General features: G+C 37.6%; 1 protein-coding gene across 6 annotated transcripts in view; it reads right to left on the bottom strand.

Moving 5' to 3' along the window:
• Positions 1-21,053, bottom strand: part of FGFR2 (fibroblast growth factor receptor 2) — a 157,447-nt gene that overhangs the window by 95,135 nt on the left and 41,259 nt on the right. For 4 of the 6 annotated variants that reach the window (XM_053692646.1, XM_053692649.1, XM_053692647.1 and 1 more), the window contains exons 3-5: positions 9,838-10,104; positions 7,742-7,813; positions 6,485-6,654 (exon numbers count right to left, since the gene is read on the bottom strand). In XM_053692646.1, the coding sequence (XP_053548621.1) occupies positions 6,485-6,654; positions 7,742-7,813; positions 9,838-10,104 (509 nt within the window). The remainder of the gene's footprint in view (positions 1-6,484; positions 6,655-7,741; positions 7,814-9,837; positions 10,105-21,053) is intronic. The other 2 variants (XM_053692648.1, XM_053692650.1) reach the window with 2 other exon arrangements.

Here is a 21,053-nt window from a genome sequence, read left to right as displayed (position 1 = left end):
CATCGTCTTGTTAGAATGTGTCATACCTCAAGCAGCAAAGGACTGCAAACTGTTCCCCCAACTGAAGTTAATTGCTCTCAACAGTCCTGTGTGGAACAGCCATGGATTTTAGTTACGGTTGCTAAAATCATTTTCCTCATACAAACAGAATTCTTCATCTCTTTTCTGTTTCTGAGTAAATAGTACGTACCAGCACTATTTGAAAATAACAAACTCTTGATTGAATAATGAAAAACTACAGTTAAACACTAAAAAACTCTAAGCCATCTCCGTGGAGATGTTGCCTGTACAACGGCAAAGAGAATGACTGGGGTAGGCGGAGCCTAGGAGGGATCATGTGACCAGCTTTGCTGGGCTCTTTGCCATTTCCTGTTGGGGAAGAGAATATCCCACAAGTAAGGATGACGCCGTGGACCGGACACACCTATGTTGGAGAAAACGGGTGTATAATGTCCCTTTAAGTAAAGTAAGTAAAAGATCACTTAAAACCCCCAAAAAGAAACAAAACACATCTAAGACTAAGAAGGCTGGGAACCGTCTGCACAATGAAAGCAGCTCTGAGGCTGTAATCAGTCTTAATGGCCAGTAATGGTGTAAACCTTCTCATTAACTGGACACCTGGAAAAATACATTACGTGTGTTAGATTGTCTCCGAGCCTGCTGCAGCAATTTAAAGTGCATGCTGCATGATTACAGAGACCTTTTATTTGTACTATTTAGAGTGGTTTGCTCACTGGCCTTTCATTTTATTGCAGGCTGACTGTCTTAGAACTAGTCACTATTACCACTTCATTTTGGAGACACTGTTTTCTTAACATATTTACTAGGGGGGGGGGGGGATTAAGCTTTTTCTAACAAGTTTGCTCTGTAACAAAATGTTGCTCTGTAAAACTGATATCCTATAAATGTATTTCTGATGACTTATTATACCAGCTTCAGAGTAAAAAAAAATATGGCAAATTGCTTCTTTAGATTTATTTTTTTTAAATTTGAAATAGCTTTTTTCCTTGTTGAAACCACAATCAATTTAAACGGGCTGAGCTAACAAGAAGAGCTACACAAATTAAAGTCTCCTTATCTGCATTGGAATATACAAAAGCTACTGCTTAGAGAGCAATTGAAAATTAACATTTTAGTACCAGTTTCTCTGCATTTTTGTAGCACACTGCCCCTGTTTTAAGGCACCCACATACAAAGTGTAATTGGCTCAGACGATTTGATTTTTGATAGGTTGTATCATCAACCTACATTTGAAACATAACGCATTTGCCAGAATGTCAGCGGGTTAAATGTTTCACAGACTAGGCAGGTTTAAATTTACATATTCCAAAAAATAAAGCATGCATATTTTCCATACTAGTTTATTAAAGGGACAGTAAACACCTTGAAATGTCTACATACAATTTTAAGTTAAACATAATGATGAAACTTTGCAATATACTTAGAGTATCTCTTTAACCGACTATAAATGACCCATTAAAATCATGTATCCCTTATACTTGTCTATAATCCACCACCCCTGCAAAGATTGTGCATTTTAACAATTGTACTGTAGGAATAATTAACTGTACTGTGTGGCCCTTTTGAGGTTTTTGGGGCCTCCTGGAATATTGGCTGCCTATCAGTGATGTAAGCAGAGTGAATTGTAACATAATTATAGTGCATGCAACGTAGCCAATGGGCCGATACCAAGTAGATAAAAGATTTCAGCCTGTGGGTTAAAATACTTCTAAATATCAGAGGAAAAGTATGTACTGGTAGACGGCTATGGATGTTCTCTTGAAAGCTACACACAAAAGCATCAGCAGAAGCCACAGTAATTGCACCACACTGGGGGGAGATACCGCAGCACAGTAATATTATGCAACCAAATCGCTGATCTATAATAAAAAGTCTTGCTATTTCAGCTCCAGTTTGTGGGCTCTTTCATCAGCAACAATGTTTGAATTACTGCTGATTTTGTTGTTACTAAATTGTGCAGGGTAAAATGAAGGCAATTCTATCTCCAGCTAACTCAGGAGTATCCAACGTCGTCTTCTGAGCCATCTTTTGTGTTCCATTCAGTATACACTATAGATTTGTTTTCTCTTGTAGAACTGGTGAACAAACTATAAACCAACTTCAACAGCTTAAAGGGATAGTAAACACTAAAAATGTTATTGTTTAAAAAGATAGATAATCCCTTTATTTACCATTCCCCAGTTTTGCATAACTATCACTGTTATAGATATACACTTTTTAGCTCTGTAATTACCTTGTATCTAAGCTTCTGCTGGCTGCCCCCTTATCTCAGATCATTTGACAGACTTGCATTTCAGCCAATTAGCGCTGATTCTTAAACAACTTCACGTGCGTGAGCACAAAGTTATTTATATAAAACACAGCCCTCCAGCTGTGAAAAACTGTCAATTGCATTCAGATTTGAGGCGGCCTTCAAGGGTTTAGAAATTAGCATATGAGCCTACCTAGTTTAATTTGGACTTTACTATTTGTTTAATCCTTTAAAAAACACAGTCTAGTTAAAATTAAACTTTCATGATTCAGATAGGGCATGCAATTTTAAACAACTTTCTAATTTACTTTAATCATCAAATTTGCTTTGCTCTCTTGGTATTCTTTTTTGAAAGCTAAACCTAGTAGGCTCATATGCCAATTTCTAAGCCCTTGAAGGCCGCCTCTTATCTCTGTACATTTTGACAGTTTTTCCACAGCTAGATAGCACTAGTTCATATATGTCAATTAGGTAAAATTGTGCTCACTCATGTGGAGTTATTCATGAGTCTGCACGGATTGGCTAAAATACAAGTCTGTCAGAAGCACTGAAATAAGGGGACATTCTGCAGAGGCTTATATACAAGGTAATCACAGAGGTAAAAATGTGTATTAAAAGGACCAGTAAATGCAGTAGATTTGTGTAATCAACAAATGCATGATAAAAAGACAATGCAATAGCATTTAGTATGAACTTCAAATGAGTAGATTTATTTTTTTCTGACAAATGTCAAACTTATGTCTATTTCCACTCCTCCTGTATCATGTGACAGCCATCAGCCAATCACAAATGCATATATGTATAGTCTGAATTCTTGCACATGCTCAGTAGGAGCTGGTGACTCAAAAAGTGTAAATATGAAAAGACTGTGCACATTTTGTTAATGGAAGTGAATTGGAAATTTATTTAAAAAAAACATGCTGTATCTGAATCATGAAAGTTCCTTTAATATAGCTGTGTTAGTTATACAAAGCTGGGAAATGGGTAATAAAGGGATTATCTTTTTAAACAATAACAATTCTGGAGTTGACTGTCCCTTTAAAGAGACATTGGTTAATTTTCTTTGTTGCTTCTAAATGAGGAATTTTAAAATGTAATAGTTTTTTTTTTAAAATGGACTATTCCAGAGAATGTAAATATCCCCTTTCTTGTTATTTATTCTTGTAGATAGTCTTACTGTGCACAAGTATCTCTGGTACTGCATATACACACACAGACTTCTAATTTGTTTCAATATCACTATAATCAGTTTTAATGCAACCCTTCATTCACGCTAAAAAATATTTTAACATAATTTAACTTTTCTTTCCTGTGCATAATAGTTTTTTTTTTTTTTTTAAGTTAAATATCCATACAACAAAACAAGTCCTAGAAACCTACATATTTACATAGATCCAATAACCTATACTTTGGATCCATATTGGGGACAGAAATCATGACCTTTGAATAATCCTTAGGGACTGATTTATCATTGTGCAGGCAGACATAATCCGCTGTAGCAGATCATGTACGCCGCACATCGAGGCGGAACCTGAACTACAGGGATAGATTGCAGCATTCGCTGCTTGATAAATCTACCCCTTAGGGTGGACAACGCAAATACATGGAAATACAATTTTAACTTCTTAACACAATTAAAACTTAAGTGTAAGTTATGTACGAAAAAATATAAAGCTTTGTTAAGCAAAGAAGCATTCATTGGTGAAATTATTGTTAAAGTTAAAAAAAAAACCTTTATTTAAAAAGGAAGAGTGCTTCATTAACCAGATGGCTGCCAGAAAGGAATGCAATTGCTTGTTATACATCACGTTGCTACCCTCCCCATTAGCCAAGGGGGTTAAAACTATGTAGAGAGAGTAATTAAGGAGAAAGTCCTCAAGGTTGTAAAATAAGAGACATTAGCAGCGCAATGCAGGAGGTGGGAATGTAGTTTTATAGGTCTGCTCCTATCACCTTACAAAACGCGAGACCCCAGAGTTGGTCTTTGGTAAAAGGGTGGAGGATTAAATGGATTTTTTGACCATATAAAACACCAATAGTAATTAATTAAAACATGTTTTATCCTAGTGATTATCATTGCAAACCAGAAGGTTTAACATTATTTATATAATCTAGAATTTCTCAGACACATTGTAAGGTTCAGAGGTTTTTTTTTGTTTTTTTTTAAAGCCTGCCCACAAATCTCTCATATGATGTCTGCATACAAAATACGCATTCAAAATATGCATGTTTCATTTTTTGCTAAACATACTATTTTTTGTGGCCGTACATTTATTAATTAAAGGGACACTCATTCAAAATTAAACTTTCATGATTTGCATACAATTTTAAACAGAAGAAATCGCTTGCCACTGTCATTGTATTAACAAAATCTTGATTATTTGGCTTAAACTGATAAATAGGGACATATATGTGGCAAGGTTAGTCTTGTTATGCCTGGCGTGCTTTTTTCAGTTTTTAGTACAGGAAAATCCTACTTTCAGGCTTAGGATAAGGGTGCAAAATAAATAATGAAAGTGTTTTGCAAAATTGTTTTCTGGGCATAATTAAAGGGACACTCAAGTCAAAATGTAAACTGTCGTGATTCAGATAGAGAATGCCACTTTCCAATTTACTTCTCTTAACAAAATGTGCAGTCTTTTTATATATACAGTTTTTGAGTCACCAGCTCCTACTGAGCATGTGCAAGAATTCACATAATATGCATATATGCATTTGTGATTGGCCGATGGCTGTCACATGATACAGGGAGAGTTGAAATAGACATAACTTTGAAATTTGTTAGAAAATCTACTAATCATTTGAAGTTCAGAATAAGTGCTATTGCATTGTCTTTTTATTATACATATATTGATTATGCAAATCTACAGTATGTACTGGTCCTTCGATAAAGCGTCTCAGGGTAATACATCCACTCAGTAGCTGTCTAAATTGTTTTTTATGGGGGTGCAAGGAGTTTTAGGTCTTGTTGTCGGTTAAAACTACCACCACACAGAAACTCTTGCACTCATCATGATTAACAAAACCTCCACACATGCACACAGTAGTGCCCTTTTGTTCAATGACGTTAGCGCTACAGCTTTTAAGCAGCAGTTATTGCAACATCCGCTACATGAGGTAACCATACATGGGGGGGGGGTCATATATATGCATAAATATTCACTTGTGTCACTGTTTGATACTATTTAGCCTTCATTTTTAAAATGAACTGCGGATCACACTTATAATAAGAAAAGCTCTCCTGTCACAAATGCCATCACAAATTGTATTCCCCTGCTTCCCCCCACAGGGAAAAAAACAACATTTCTGCAGATGCCCATGATTCCCTAGGCAACGAGGCAAAGGAAATTATCCCCTCTGTCCGTCTGAAAACATCTAGGGCAATATAGCTTCTGTCTGGATCGCCTGAACATCCAATATAACAAGCTTCCACAGCCCTAAAACCTTGGCTACCAAAAAAGGGCTGCACGCCTAGTATAGCAATTGGCTGTTGCTCTAAGGAAGCGTAAGGGATAAATCTTCCATCTCAAAGAGAAACAGTTGGAGTCCCAGGAATACAGGGCTCTCACGACATAGCCAGAGACCAAAACACCATATATCAAAGTTCTCCTGCAATTAGCAGAGCTGGACATGTTGAGTAATTATCTGATAATAGGTTTTTGCACCTGGCATTGGACAGAAACCTTATTTATTCTGCCTAATGTGCATCATCATAACTCATTTCACCGCTTCAAACGCGAGAAACAATTTCTAAATTATCCATCATATTAAAATGTTGTTGTTCATTTTCATACAGAACATTTGCCAAAAAACGTAGACATTTACAGCAAGTACCATAAATAAATAAATTATGAAGTCCCCTACATTTAAAGGCTATTCCAAAAGAAGTCCCCTACATTTAAAGGCTATTCCAAAATAAATCTTTAATACACTTAAAAGGGACATAAAAGTATAAAATATTTTTATATTGCACTGTTAAACCTCATACAAATGAGTTAAACACATAAATACATCAAAAGAAAAGGGAATTACTGTAAATATAATATACTCTAACAAAATAGAGCATTTTAATTATTGATATATACTATACAAATATAAAAATTCGCTGAATGTCCCTTTATAATCAAGTACAATAAGTATTAGGAAATCATTAGCTGTGGTTGTTTGCAGATGCACATAAGGCTAAGCGTATATCAGAGGAAGTCTATTTACCTTGTATCCACCAATTCTATGCTCCTGTTTGAATTCTTTTCCGTTTTTCAACCACCTCATATGTGGAATGGGATTACCACCAGCAGGACAACGTAACTTGACAGTGTTGGCGGCAGGAACGGCATGAAGTTTCTTTTCCATCTTATCTGTGTTAGTCCAATATGGAGCTTCTAGAATTAAAGAGAAAGTCTTCGTCATATAGGATTTGGATCTTTACAGACATTTAAAACTGTTAAATAAAGATCTAAAAGATAAATAAAGGGACACTCGAGTCAAAATTAAACTTTCATGATTCAGATAGAGAATGCAATTTTAAACAACTTAGCAATTTACTTCCATTAACAACATGTGCAGTCTTTTTATATTTACACTTTCTAAGTCACCAGCTCCTACTGAGCATGTGCAAGATTTCACAGAATATATGTATATGCATTTGTGATTGGCTGATGGCTGTCACATGATACAGGAGTGGAGGAAATACACATAACTTTAAAATGTGTCAGAAAAAAAATCTACTACTCATTTGAAGTTCAGACTAAGTGCTAATGTATTGTCTTGTTATCTTGCATTTGTTGATTAGGCAAATCTACTGTGTTTACTGGTCCTTTAAATAAAATAAAAACACACTCAAGATTTAAAAACACTGTGTGGAATCTTCCTGATGCTGAATTCCACATCATTTTGCTAGATGCCAATTAGAAAATGAAACATTGTTCACAATTAACAGTATCTCAGTCCTGCCCCTATGCCAGTCTGGCTTTATACTAACAATGAGAAGGTAACAAAACTACATTATATCCAGCAGCAAGACACTTTGGCCCATAGTTATTAAGGTCTGGTGGACCTGATCCGACACTGCGGATCAGGTCCGCCAGACCTCGCTGAATATGGCGAGCAATACGCCGCCCCCTGCAGTCCGCCAGCAGGAAGTGTCAATCAACCCGATCGTAGTCGATCGGGTTGATTTCCGGCGATGTCTGTCCGCCTGCTCAGAGCAGGCGGACAGGATATGGAGCAGCGGTCTTTGTGCCCGCTGCTTCATAACTGCTGTTTCTGGAGAGTCTGATAACTCGCCAGAAACACGGGGAAAACACGGGGCATCAAGCTCCATTCGTATTTTCAACTCAATGCAGTTTCTTTTAATTTTTTTTTTTTATATATATCTATTATATTTTGAGGGAACAAATTGTTGAGAAAACATTAAACGTATAGTCTGCTCTTGGATTTTTCTTCTTCCTTAAAAAAAAAACAACTTACTTATGTTATTGTCACTTGTAAAGTCCTCTGAACCATCATTGTCATCTTCATCATCCCCTGAGGAACTGGCTTCTGGACAAAAAAAAGAAAACATTAAAATTTAAAAAAATAATGAAAAGAAAAAATAGTTGTATCGGAAAAAATAAATAATCTAGGGAATAAATATGAACCTGCGTACCCATGATGTCTGTCTATCTATATACATGTCACTTTTAAAGTAAGAAGTATATTTCACAAGAGAGATATAGATTTTAAATATATATATATATATATATATATATATATATATATACATACACACACATACACATACACAAATATATATTTATTTATATTACATACACACATATATACATACACACGCACAAATTCTTTTTATTTTGGGGCTCCTAACAAAACTTCTAATGTATACTTAAAAAGGCCACTGCAGATCACATTTATTCCACATTTAAGAAACTTAAGAAGAAGAAGAAAAAATATATAGGTAGGCTCAGAAGAAGCAATAGATAACAGAAATAAATGTTCTATCTGAACTGTGGGTTTCGTGTCCCTTTAAAGGGACACTAAACCCAAATGTTTTCTTTTATGATGCAGATAGAGAATACAATTTTAAACAGCATTCAAATTTACTTCTATTATATAATTTGCTTCATTCTTTAGATATTCTCTGTTGAAGAAATAGCAATGCACATGTGTGAGCCAATCACACGAGGCATCTATGTGCAGCACCCAATCAGCAGCTACTGAGCCTATCTAGATATGCTTTTCAGCAAAATATATCAAGAAAATGAAGCAAATTAGATAATAAAAGTAAATTAGAAAGTTGTTTAAAATTGCATGCTCTTTCTGAATCATGAAAGAAAATGTGTGTTTTATGTCCCTTTAAAGTGTCAGTAAACCTAAAAAATAATGTTATATAATTCTGCACTATGTGCAGAATTATATAACATTATTTTTAGGTTTACTGTCCCTTTAAGTATACAACAACAAAAAATACTGCAATGACATATTGCATCCAAATTAGTTTCTGCTAATTACAAATATGAGTTTGTAAATAGCTCTTTTCTAAGATAACCTTCTGTACACAAGACAGGTCTATGGAAAGCGTAAAGAGGTAGAAAATGATTAACTATAAAACAAATAACACAACAAATATAAACACAGCTTGAAATCTATTTATTCACTGTTTTTTTTTTAAGCTGCAGTACAGGACAGATCTTCTGAAACACTTTAAATAGGGATTGTACATTTTATTATTATATGTGTATAGAAGAGCAGTCCTCTTCACCAGTAAAGCACAGTCAGTTGCCAGTGAGTTAGTAGGAAGAAGAATAATCACAGATACTGGTCTAAAAATCCAGTATAAAACCTTTAAAAAAAAAAAAAACTTACTTAGAAGCTCCCAGTTTAGAACTGTTAGGCTGGGACACCAACTGAAAGGGGCTGGGAAAGCAGAGAGAGAAGACCCCCTTTCCCTGCATATAAAGAGACAGATTACACGAAAAGGAGAAGCAGGAATCCGTAGACTTCAGTCTACATCTCATACTTTGGGGCTTGGTTAGGGGTCTGAAAATCAGCACAGTTTATTAAAAATAAGCAAAACTATGCATTGTTACAAAGGCTCCCAGATGGGCTATATAAATGGATCATCTACAAAACATTTAATGAAAAGAAAAATCTAGTGTACAATGTCCCTATAAGGCTGAATCCATTTCAGATTAACTGTATATTTATTGTGCAGCTCATTGTTTTACATACTGGCTGGGCATTGTGATTTTGGAGAGCCCTAGATACCTATGTTGGCTTTTCATAGTTTGAAAGGAAAGAAGAGTTTTTTGTAAAGTAGAATTTGTTGGTGCCAAGATGTGGCATGTACCCTCTGAATTGATAGAAGTTCCATTTAGCAAGTTCAGCCCTCAGCAAATAAATGCAAAAGAGCTCCTTTTCATTGCCACAGGTTATTCTGTTCATGAAGACAAATTGCTAGGTGCAGGGTATTGTCTGCAGGACAAAGACGCTGACATACACTGTATCACAGGCTGATAGGCTGCACTTTCAAACCCGTTGTTGCTATGACAGAATCCCGCTTCACTCACCTGTGACATTCACAAGGAAGAAATGAGTATTGCCCTGTGTGCTTTTAGTCACCGAACATGAGTAGAGCCCAGAGTCCCTGGGGGAAGCATCCTTTATCTGCAAGTAGTTTTTGACAATCACCGTCCTATTGCTGGTCTCTAATTTCACCCCCTCTTTAGTCCAAACCACCAGAGAAGCATCAGTCTGGGGACACTGCAGATCAAGTGATTCGCCAGGGAGAACAGTATAAACATCCGGCTGGGAGATTTGGTATTTGGTTGAAGGTTCTGCAGGGGAGGAGAGAGAGGAAGCAACAGGAAAGACACCATGTGAGTTAAGAACCCAAAGCTTATTCAGAGAAAGCAAAAAAGTTACAGCTATCCCTTCTGACATGCGCACACCAATATTAGTTACAAAGCAACTTACACCCAAGTCTGTAAGTCCACAAGAAGAGACAGTTTTATACATTAGTAGGTCCACTATTGCTTGATAATATAACAAAAGGGACATTAACTGTTGCTGTCATGCACATAAGAGCAACTAAAATGTTCAACTTTATTTTTGTATTTAACCTTTTTATTTTCCAGGCAAAAAAAAAAAAAGAGACATTTTACTAAAGGATGTTGTATTGCGAGTGAAACTTATAGACAGTATTTATGCCTGAAAACCGTTAAAGAAACTGCAGCATTGGTTTTATATTTCCTACAAGTCCTACATTGCCGATAAGGACACGTACCTCTGCTTTACTGGTGGAGAGGAACATGCATCTGTAAGCTTTCACAAAACATATGAAAATGTTGTCTACACTGCCCTTTAAATTGCTATTAAAACGTTTATTCCCAAATGATTCTAAGGATACGATATTAAGCTGTTGGCGCACACTTGCCCATCTCAAACTAAGTTGTTTGGGCCGAGTTAGACACTGCTCCTCGGCACATGCACAAAACAACTTACTAAAAGCATTTTTGCAAAATGATTTAAATGGTTATGAAACCCAAAATTTTAAAATTTTAAACAACTTTCTAATTAATTTCTATTTTCAGTTTTCTTCGTTCACTTGGTATCTTTTGTTGAAAAGAAAGGACGTATGCTTAAGAGCTGGCCATTTCTGGAGCACTAGATGGCAGCAGTTTTGCAAGAATGTTATCTATTTGCAAGAGTACTAGATGGCAGCACTAGTTCCTGCCATGTAGTGCTTAAAGGGACACTGAACCCAAATTTTTTCTTTTGTGATTCAGATAGAGCAGCAATTTTAAGCAACTTTTTCTTCGTTCTCTTGCTATCTTTATTTGAAAAGGGCATTTAAGCGAAAGAGCCAGCCAATTTTTGGTTCAGACAACTGGCCAGCACTTGTTTATTGGTGGGTAAATTTAGCCACCAATTGGTAAGAACAACCCAGGTTGTTCAACAAAAATGGGCCGAAATCTAAACTTACATTCTTGCTTTTCAAATAAAGAAAATTTGATAATAGGAGTAAATTAGAAAATTGTTTAAAATTGCATGCTCTTTCTGAATCACAAAAGGAAAAAAATGTATTCAGTGTCCCTTTAAGATACCTACCTAGATATCTCTTCAATGCAGAATATCATGGGAACAAAGTAAATTGGAAACAGTTTTAAAATTGTATCAGAAACATTTTTGCAATTTAAAGGTATTTTTTTTGTGTGATTCAATGTCAAATTTCAATATAATACCATGTTTTTCAAATTTGCTTTTCATGTCCCTTTAGGGACAGAAAACACTTCTTATAATTACATTTTGTAGATGATTTTTCTGCAGTCCATCAACAGATTAAAAGCAGAGTAATACCTTGTTTGCTGTAATTGTTTTTCAATGGTAAAACTCCACCCACCACTTTCCTTATTTGGTGGAGCCAATCAGGACTCGAGTCTGCAGAAGAATGGCTTGCCACTGTCATTGTGTTAAAGGACAGTAGAATTGCATAATCAACAAATGCATAATAGAAAAACAATGCAACAACACTTACTTTAAATTTAAAATGAGCAGTAGATGTTTTTCTGACACATTTCAAGTTTACTTCATTATCCCTGTCCTCTGTATCACGTGACAGCCATCAACAAATCACAGAGTCACATACATATATACTGTGAACTTTTGCACACGCTTAGTAGAAGCTAGTGCTTCAGTTAACGTCCATTTAAAAAATGTGCACAATTTGATAATGAAAGTGAATTGGAAACTTTTTTTCTTTTTTTAATTTGCATGCTTTGGGGTCGATTTATCAAGCTCCATATGGAGCTTGATGCCCCTGTCTTCGCGTGAGCCTTCAAGCTCGCCGGAAACAGAAGTTATGAAGCAGCGGTCTAAAGACCGCTGCTCCATAACTTGCCTGCTAGCTCTGAGGCCACGGACAGAAATCAACCCGATTCTATACGATTGGGTTGATTGACACCCCCTGCTAGCGGCCAATTGGCCGCAAATCTGCAGGGGGGGCATTGCATCAGCAGTTCACAAGAACTGCTGGTGCAATGATAAATACCGACAGCGTATGCTGTCGGCATATATCGATGTGCAGCGGACATGATACGCTACATTGTATCAGCTCGCACTATGATAAATATGCCCCTTTATCTGAATAATGAAAGTTTAATTATGACTTTAAAGTGAATGTAAATTTTGATGCTAAAGTGTCCGGTTTTTAAAAATTCACTTTAATTCATCAAAATTTACATTTCACTCGTGTTGTGAAAACATACTTCCCTTTTAAACTTGACAACAGCTCCAGCTTCCTCCGGTCGTTGCAAGCCATTTCTGACGTCAGAAATGATGGATCGGTCATCCTCCAATCACTGCTTCCACCCCGGGGGAATCAGTGTCTGATTCAATGTCGTGATTGGAGGAAGTCGAATTCCTCATTTTAGACCCAGGAAGAGGCTTTGCGACGGGTGGAGGAAGCTGGAGCAGCTGTCAAGTTTAAAAGGTAAATATTTTCACAACAGGAGTGAAATGTAAATTTTGATGAATTAAAGTGCCCCTGTTTTTAATCAAATTTTAAAAAAAACAGGCACTTTAGCATCAAAATTTACATTCGCTTTATGTCTCTTTTAGAAACTTTCCATTGTTTGGCTTCAGCAGAAATAGTAAGATAACAGACTTCAAAAACAGATATGTGGCATGGTTAGGTTCATGAAGTCTGCAATGTGTTCTGTTTTCACGACTGGAAAATCCTTAATTTTTAAACAAATTACAGGAAAATGGGACAAAAAGTATTTGGCAACGTTATTTAACTATACATTTTATATTAGAATCTCAAAATGTTTACTGTCTCTTTAAGTGGAAAGCCGAATACAACAAACTCATCTCTGCTATCGGCGAGCTTGAATTTTTCCCCCTATAACTAAACAAGGCTACATATTATATTGTAGAAGTGGTATTAACCATATTAATAGCTGTTACTGCATTGTTTTAATTAGTAGCAGCTGATACACAATAAGTTCCCTATATTATGGAATTCACTATACCAAAGGGAAGAGAATTGTGATCTCGAATTGTCTGAACATGCCCATAGAAGGCAATGGGACTTACGCATGTAGCTTGCTTCTTTACTCAGCGTGCTAGGAAAGGTATTATTTCTACTCAAAGATTTTTTTCTTAACTGCTCTAGGAAAAGTAACTATTATAGATTTATAACCCACAAAGTAAGAGCCATACCAGCGCTTTTCTATCATGCTGGAACTTAGTAGCATTAAATCATGAGTGCTATATATAGTGGATTTATCCAACATACAAAACCGAATACAAAGAGCAGTCACTGGCCAGGATAAGTCTTTGTTAAAGGGATATTATTGTCATATTTGTATAAGTATAATACAGTATATATCAGGAATTGCAAAATATGTGAATATAAAATAAATAATTTTCCCTTTTGTTTTTGCTATCCGTGAAATGCCTTGAGCACATTTATCTGATCTCCTTTCCTGCAGCCAACTGGAGATAAATGGGCTCTGCACTGATCAAGCAATTGCTGTGTAAAATGTTACTGGGTCAGCTGTCTGAAGTCTACAGGATAGATTCCAGGATGTCTGGCAGTGTTAAAAAACACAATTTAGGAGATAAATTGCAGGGGGGGGGGGGGAGAGAACAAAATAAATATTGAGTTTCATATCTCTTTAATCAGCCTCTATATATCATTTTAACCAGTGTATTTAACCAGAGGTGGATCATAAAAATAAATTTAAAAAAGTGTGTCTTGACAACTATATGATAGCAATGTTTGCAAGACACATGCACAAATCATGATATTAGTTCCGTATCCTCTTCAACAAACAATGCTAAAAGAACAAAGTAAAACATATTTATTTAAATTGTGCACCATAACTGAATAATGAAAATGTAATTTTAACTATGTCCCTTTTAAAAAAATAAATATGTTCCTCTTGCTCACCTCTCTGAGCTAACAGAATCACTAGACAAGCCTAGGCAGAGAAGGCCGGGATACAGGTGTACAGCACCTTCCTGGGCCCCTGTAATGTGTATCCAGCAGGAGGGAGAGTTTTGCGCAGGCTGTTCTTTGTTACGGCTGGTGTCTTCTCAATACACAACTATAGAAGTCGACTGCACAAGCTCTGTGTGTTTATATAAGGGTGTTTATATAGGGATGGGCACTCTGTCCCTTCCACTCATACTTAAGCACCAAATAACATGTCCAGACAAAGTCACCTATATATACTATGGGGAAACATCCTCAGAATCCAGCTGCACATCAAAAAGATGATCATATTTCAGCAACTCTCCTTTTCAAAATGAGTTTTCATACTTTTTTTGTTTTACTTCTTGACAGTTTATATCTGGATGGAGAATATAAAACGAGACTTTGACAGAATATTTTCTAAAAAATCTGAAAGATTAAGTTACAGCTAAATCGAGAGGATTGTTTTATATTCCAAGAAAATGTGATCATTTCTTAACCTGAGCCATAACGCTGTGTTTGTATATAGAGAAGAAAAAAAATAATATTGCTGGCTAAGTTTTATATCCTTCGTATCACAAGAGTATAATTGAGTACACAACATTTTATGATATTTATGTGTTTAACAAGACATGAAAACAACAGCTGGAAGGCAGTACCCAGGAGGAACATACATCTAGGGTACAGGGAATAAGAGATATGGCAAAAACTAAATTTAAGCTATAAACGTCTGGTTATTATACCATGGAAACTCATCTCTCTACTGTATAAATGTCCACAGCATGCAATGCCTATTGCACCCAAGATCAGTCAGTGATGGCTGTGAGATCCATGCCCTTTCAAGAAACCTTCTGTACCCATGCCCATTCAGGACACCTGGCCTATATAAGGGCAGCAAGAAATACGTGCCAAACCCATACTCAGATGGCGATGGCTACTATACCAATGCCGATCTGGGGATTCCAGAAAAATATGCCTGCTGTACTAATGCTGATCTACGGATGCCCGCTTTACCCATGCCCAATTTGGAATGTCTGCATACAAACAGAAAGAGAAGCAGTTCTGCCAGCAATTAACAACAGCTCATTGGCTTGTTCTATGGCCCGATTACCACCTGGGAGTAGCTTCTTTTAGCCCAATTGTGCTTTTCACAGAGGAGAACTTCTCCTGAAGAATATCAGTCTGATTCCGCCTAACAAGGTCAGTCCAGCCCCGAAATACCAGGAAATTATCCTCTGAAAAAGGGAAATTGCAACAAAGACGACGGTTTCAACCTCCTTTAGGCCTCATTAGTGAGGTGCAGCCATATCCCTCTAGGCACATTGGGTAAGGAGTCCACATCAGGTGTCTCCCATCACCCTTAGGGAGACTTTCCCCATCATACAGAAAAATAAGCAACCTGCCATGAAAGAACAAAAGCTCAGTGGCTTGTTCTATGGCCTGGTAACCATATGGTATATGCTACAGGAAAGTTCTCTATAAAATGTACAATTGGGCTAAAGGAGGCTGTTCCAAGGTGGTAACTCACCATTTCTGTATGCATTGTAATGTCTGCATACCCATACCTAGCCAAGGATGCCTGCTGTACCCATGCCTAGGCTTGAATGTCTTCATACCCATACCTAGCCAAGGATGCCTGCTTGAATGTCTTCATACCCATACCTATTATTCTCCATTTAACTTACACTAAAGCACCAGTTCAATTGCAATGTGTAACTGCCTAATTTAAAATTAAATTTGATTTAAAAATAACCTGCAGAACATTTTTCACTAAATTTTTTACCGCAGAAAGTTAAAAAAAAGTTCTGCCTCTGGGATAATGGTGATTTGAACCCCTTAGATGCCAGGAGCACACACACAGCAATGATTTAACATCCCCCACGGCTGCCTGTAGCACATAAAAATAATGCACAGCTTTTGGCATAATTGTAATCAATAGAGGTATTGAAGACCCTTTAAATGTAGATGGCACTTAGAGGACTTTAAAAATACTTGACATTTAAAGGGACAGTCTAGTCAAAATTAAACTTTCCTTATTTAGATAGGACATGTAATTTGAATTAACTTTCCAATTTACTTTTATCATCAAATTAGCTTTTTTCTCTTGGTATTCTTAGTTTAAACTAAACCTAGGTAGGCTCATATGCTAATTTCTAAGCCCATGAGGGCTGCCTCTAATCACATGCTTTTTAAAATGCTTTTCAAAACAAAAGACTGTGGGCCCCATAGATAACACTGTGTTCTGGGTCAGAACGTTATTTAAGATTTAGCACAACACAATCCTAAATGCAAGTCAATAGATAATAAATAGTCAGTGTCATGTGATCAGGGGGCTGTCAGAAGATGCTTAGATACAAGGTATCACAAGAGTATAATGGAGTACACAACATTTTATGATATTTATGTGTTTAACAAGACATGAAAACAACAGCTGGAAGGCAGTACCCAGGAGGAACATACATCTAGGGTACAGGGAATAAGAGATATGGCAAAAACTAAATTTAAGCTATAAACGTCTGGTTATTATACCATGGAAACTCATCTCTCTACTGTATAAATGTCCACAGCATGCAATGCCTATTGCACCCAAGATCAGTCAGTGATGGCTGTGAGATCCATGCCCTTTCAAGAAAACTTCTGTACCCATGCCCATTCAGGACACCTGGCTTATATAAGGGCAGCAAGAAATATGTGCCAAACCCATACTCAGATGGCGATGGCTACTATACCAATGCCGATCTGGGGATTCCAGAAAAAGATGCCTGCTGTACTAATGCTGATCTACGGATGCCCGCTTTACCCATGCCCAATTTGGAATGTCTGCATACAAACAGAAAGAGAAGCAGTTCTGCCAGCAATTAACAACAGCTCATTGGCTTGTTCTATGGCCCGATTACCACCTGGGAGTAGCTTCTTTTAGCCCAATTGTGCTTTTCACAGAGGAGAACTTCTCCTGAAGAATATCAGTCTGATTCCGCCTAACAAGGTCAGTCCAGCCCCGAAATACCAGGAAATTATCCTCTGAAAAAGGGAAATTGCAACAAAGACGACGGTTTTAACCTCCTTTAGGCCTCATTAGTGAGATTCAGCCATATCCCTCTAGGCACATTGGGTAAGGAGTCCACATCAGGTGTCTCCCATCACCCTTAGGGAGACTTTCCCCATACATACAGAAAAATAAGCAACCTGCCATGAAAGAACAAAAGCTCAGTGGCTTGTTCTATGGCCTGGTAACCATATGGTATATGCTACAGGAAAGTTCTCTATAAAATGTACAATTGGGCTAAAGGAGGCTGTTCCAAGGTGGTAACTCACCATTTCTGTATGCATTGTAATGTCTGCATACCCATACCTAGCCAAGGATGCCTGCTGTACCCATGCCTAGGCTTGAATGTCTTTATACCCATACCTAGCCAAGGATGCTAGCTGTACCCATGCCTAGGCTTGAATGTCTGCATACCCATAACGAGCCAGGGATACCTACTGTACCCATGCCTAGGCTCTAATGTTTGCATACCCATACCTAGCCAGGAATACCTGCTGTACCCATGCTTTGGCTTGAATGTCTGCATACCCATAACGAGCCAGGAATACCTGCTGTACCCATGCTTTGGCTTGAATGTCTGCATACCCATAACGAGCCAGGGATACCTGTTGTACCCATGCCTAGGCTTGAATGTCTGCATACCCATAACGAGCCAGGGATACCTGATGTACCCATGCCTAGGCTTGAATGTCTGCATACCCATAACAAGTCAGGGATACCTGCTGTACCCATGCCTAGGCTCTAATGTTTGCATACCCATACAGGGATGCCTGCTGTACCCATGCCTAGGCTTGAATGTCTGCATACCAATTTCTAGCCAGAGATGCTGTACCCATGCCCAGCTGGTGATGCCTGCTGCACCCATGCACCTTTACGGATGCCTAGGCTCAAATGTCTGCATACCCATACCTAGCTTTGGATGCCTGCTGTACCCATGCCCTGCTGGGGATGCCTGCTGTACACATGCACCTGCTCTACCCAAGCCCCTGTATTGATGCCTAGGCTAGAATGTATGCATATCCAAACCTTACCAGGGATGCCAGTTGTACTCATGCCCAGCTGGCTATGCCTGCTGTAAATATATGCCCGCGGTGCCCATGCCTAGGCTGGAATAGCTGTATAGCCATGCCTAAGCCAGGGATGCCTGTCATACCAATGCCCAGCTGATGCCTGATGTAACCATTCCTAGCCTGGAATGACTGCATACCCAAGCCTAGCCAGAGATGCCTGCTGTACCCATGCCTAGCCTGGAATGACTGCATACCCATGCCTAGCCAGAGATGCCTGCTGTACCCATGCCTAGCCTGGAATGACTGCATACCCATGCCTAGCCAGAGATGCCTGCTGTACCCATGCCTAGGCTGGAATGACTGCATACCCATGCCTAGCCAGAGATGCCTTCTGTACCCATGCCTAGGATGTAAAAGCTGTATACCCATACCTATCCCGGGATGCCTAACATTTGTCTGTCCATGTACTGAATTATTCACCGCAAATACATAAGTACCCTCATACATATACTGGAAAACATTATGTCCAGATGATTTAAAATGCACCCAAGGCATACCCAGTGTAGATGGTAAGATATACAAAAGCAAACCAAGTTTAATTCCTGTCCTGACTTTTTAAGTCCTTTCCAAGTTTTTCCATAACTTGGAGCAATCAAGCACATGACAAAGGGTTGACAAAAGTCCTGATAGAAGATAATGACTTATTGAGTGAGTATTCAAGTGAAGCAGATATTTTATTAACCATATAACTTGTTGAAGAACAAAAACTGGTTAAATATTTTCTCAGCAGTAATTTAGTTTAAAACCAAAAGAAAAAAACTAAAGAAAAAAACAAAAACTTAATACCAGCTACGGCTGTGGCATCCAATCTTATCATCTGGGGCACGCTATAATTTATCAACCTTGGAAGGAAAAAAAAAAAATCCTGAGTTTGCTATGCTGGGTTAGAATCCATGATCCTGAAGTTGTACAGATACTAATACATCCTGATCACTGCAGCATTGTCACCGCTGCTGCTTCAGTTACTCCATTAAAATAATTGGCCCAGATTATTGAAAGCTATCCGTAATTATATCAGTTCCCATTACGCAATTGAGTCAAATTGCTTTTTAAAAAGGATTTTAGCCATTAAGGAATTAAAATGGCAGATGTCTGCCGCAGGTGAGTGACGTTCCTATAGTGCAGCTCCTGTAGTGATGCTAAATTAGATTGGGATTTTATTGTAGTGAAAAGTAATGTACTCATTTCCCAATAGGTGAAGACGAGAGCAGTGTGACTCACAAAGTCATACAATTCCATCCTTACTCTTACTACAGTTAATCTATAATAGCACAATGCAAATGTGTTCAAATAAGTTGCCTTTAGTATTTATTTTGTCCTCTTTTCATGTAATTTGCTTCTAAAAATTGTGAGTGTGGGGGAGGGTGGCCCACTGCTTACAGAAAGGATGGAGTCCATCTTGCTGTGTAAAGATTACTGACCCTGTAACAAGCTACAGAGTTGCAACAGGAACCTCTTTATATCTGCCACTCGTTGGCCATAGTAAAGACAGTAAAATAAAGAGGCTCTAGAGACTTATCCAAGAGTATATCCCTGGACTGCAAAACCATGCATATTATGTTAATAAAACAGAAATGTTTTTACACCATTTATTTTGAATGTCGATATTCTGTACAAAGCATAAAGTAAAAATTATTTTAATGTCGTTTTAAAAGAAGCAGCTCTCAAACTTGTCAATTTCACCATTTCCTATGATTTTGCTTAAAAGGGACGTGCATGAAATACAAAATTAAACTTTCATGGTTCAGATAAAACACACAATTTTAAAAAGACTTTTCAATTTATGTCTAGTATACAATTTACTTTGTTCTTTTGGTATCCTTTAAAAAAAGCATACTGTAGTAGGTTCAGGAGAAGCAACACACTGCTGTCAGCTAGCTGGTGATTGTTGTTGCACATATATTCCACTTGTCATTGGCTCATCAGATGCAATCAACTAGCTCCCAATAATGGACCGCCGCACTGGAGCAGATTATTCAGGTGTAAAATTAAGCATGTGACAGCAATTAGCCAATCACAAAATGCATATACCTATATAGGGTTACCAGGTGTGCGCCATAAAATACCAGACAACCTAAAGGTGGTAGGTGACGTCATACAATGTCGCCCTAAAAGCTCAACCTTATGCCCCACCTTTGATCCCAACATCTATATTTTCACAACTCAGCAGTCATTTTATCCCCTTAGCTGCCAGGAACACATGTATATAGTGGTCCCAAAGGCAGAACATGCAGTGATCTGAGATGTCATCGCAGAAAATGCAGCATGTCTGCAGAAAGAACAGGATACATGCAGGAATTGTTAGCGATTTAACTTTTCAGTGCTGCTCCATATTAGGCTGTTCTCTTCAAACAGATCTGTTCTCTGGCTGCACTGTCTCTAAGTTTTCCTTATCACAGTTCATCCCGAGCAAAGTACTGTTTTAAGTGAACAGTGAAATTTGCAATAGTGCATTGATTGATTGGCTCTCAGAGATTGTTTCAAGCCCATCCCCCTAGCCTTTAACTATCTGCAAAGCTGTTTTTTTCTTAATGTAAGACGTTTGTATGAGCAATGCACCTTTTTTTATTACTACTCCTATGTCTGCAGCTAATTTGCAATACAATTTTCAACTACTGCACTATATTATAAAACTTTAACTATTGCATTATTCTCCATTTAACTAACACGTTGCAATTGAACTGGTGCTTT

The sequence above is a fragment of the Bombina bombina genome, chromosome 9, assembly GCF_027579735.1.
Source record: "Bombina bombina isolate aBomBom1 chromosome 9, aBomBom1.pri, whole genome shotgun sequence".
In the NCBI taxonomy this organism is placed as follows: Eukaryota; Metazoa; Chordata; class Amphibia; order Anura; family Bombinatoridae; genus Bombina; species Bombina bombina.
The sequence above is the reverse complement of the archived record's forward strand: the minus strand, read 5'-3'. Positions and strand labels throughout refer to the sequence as shown.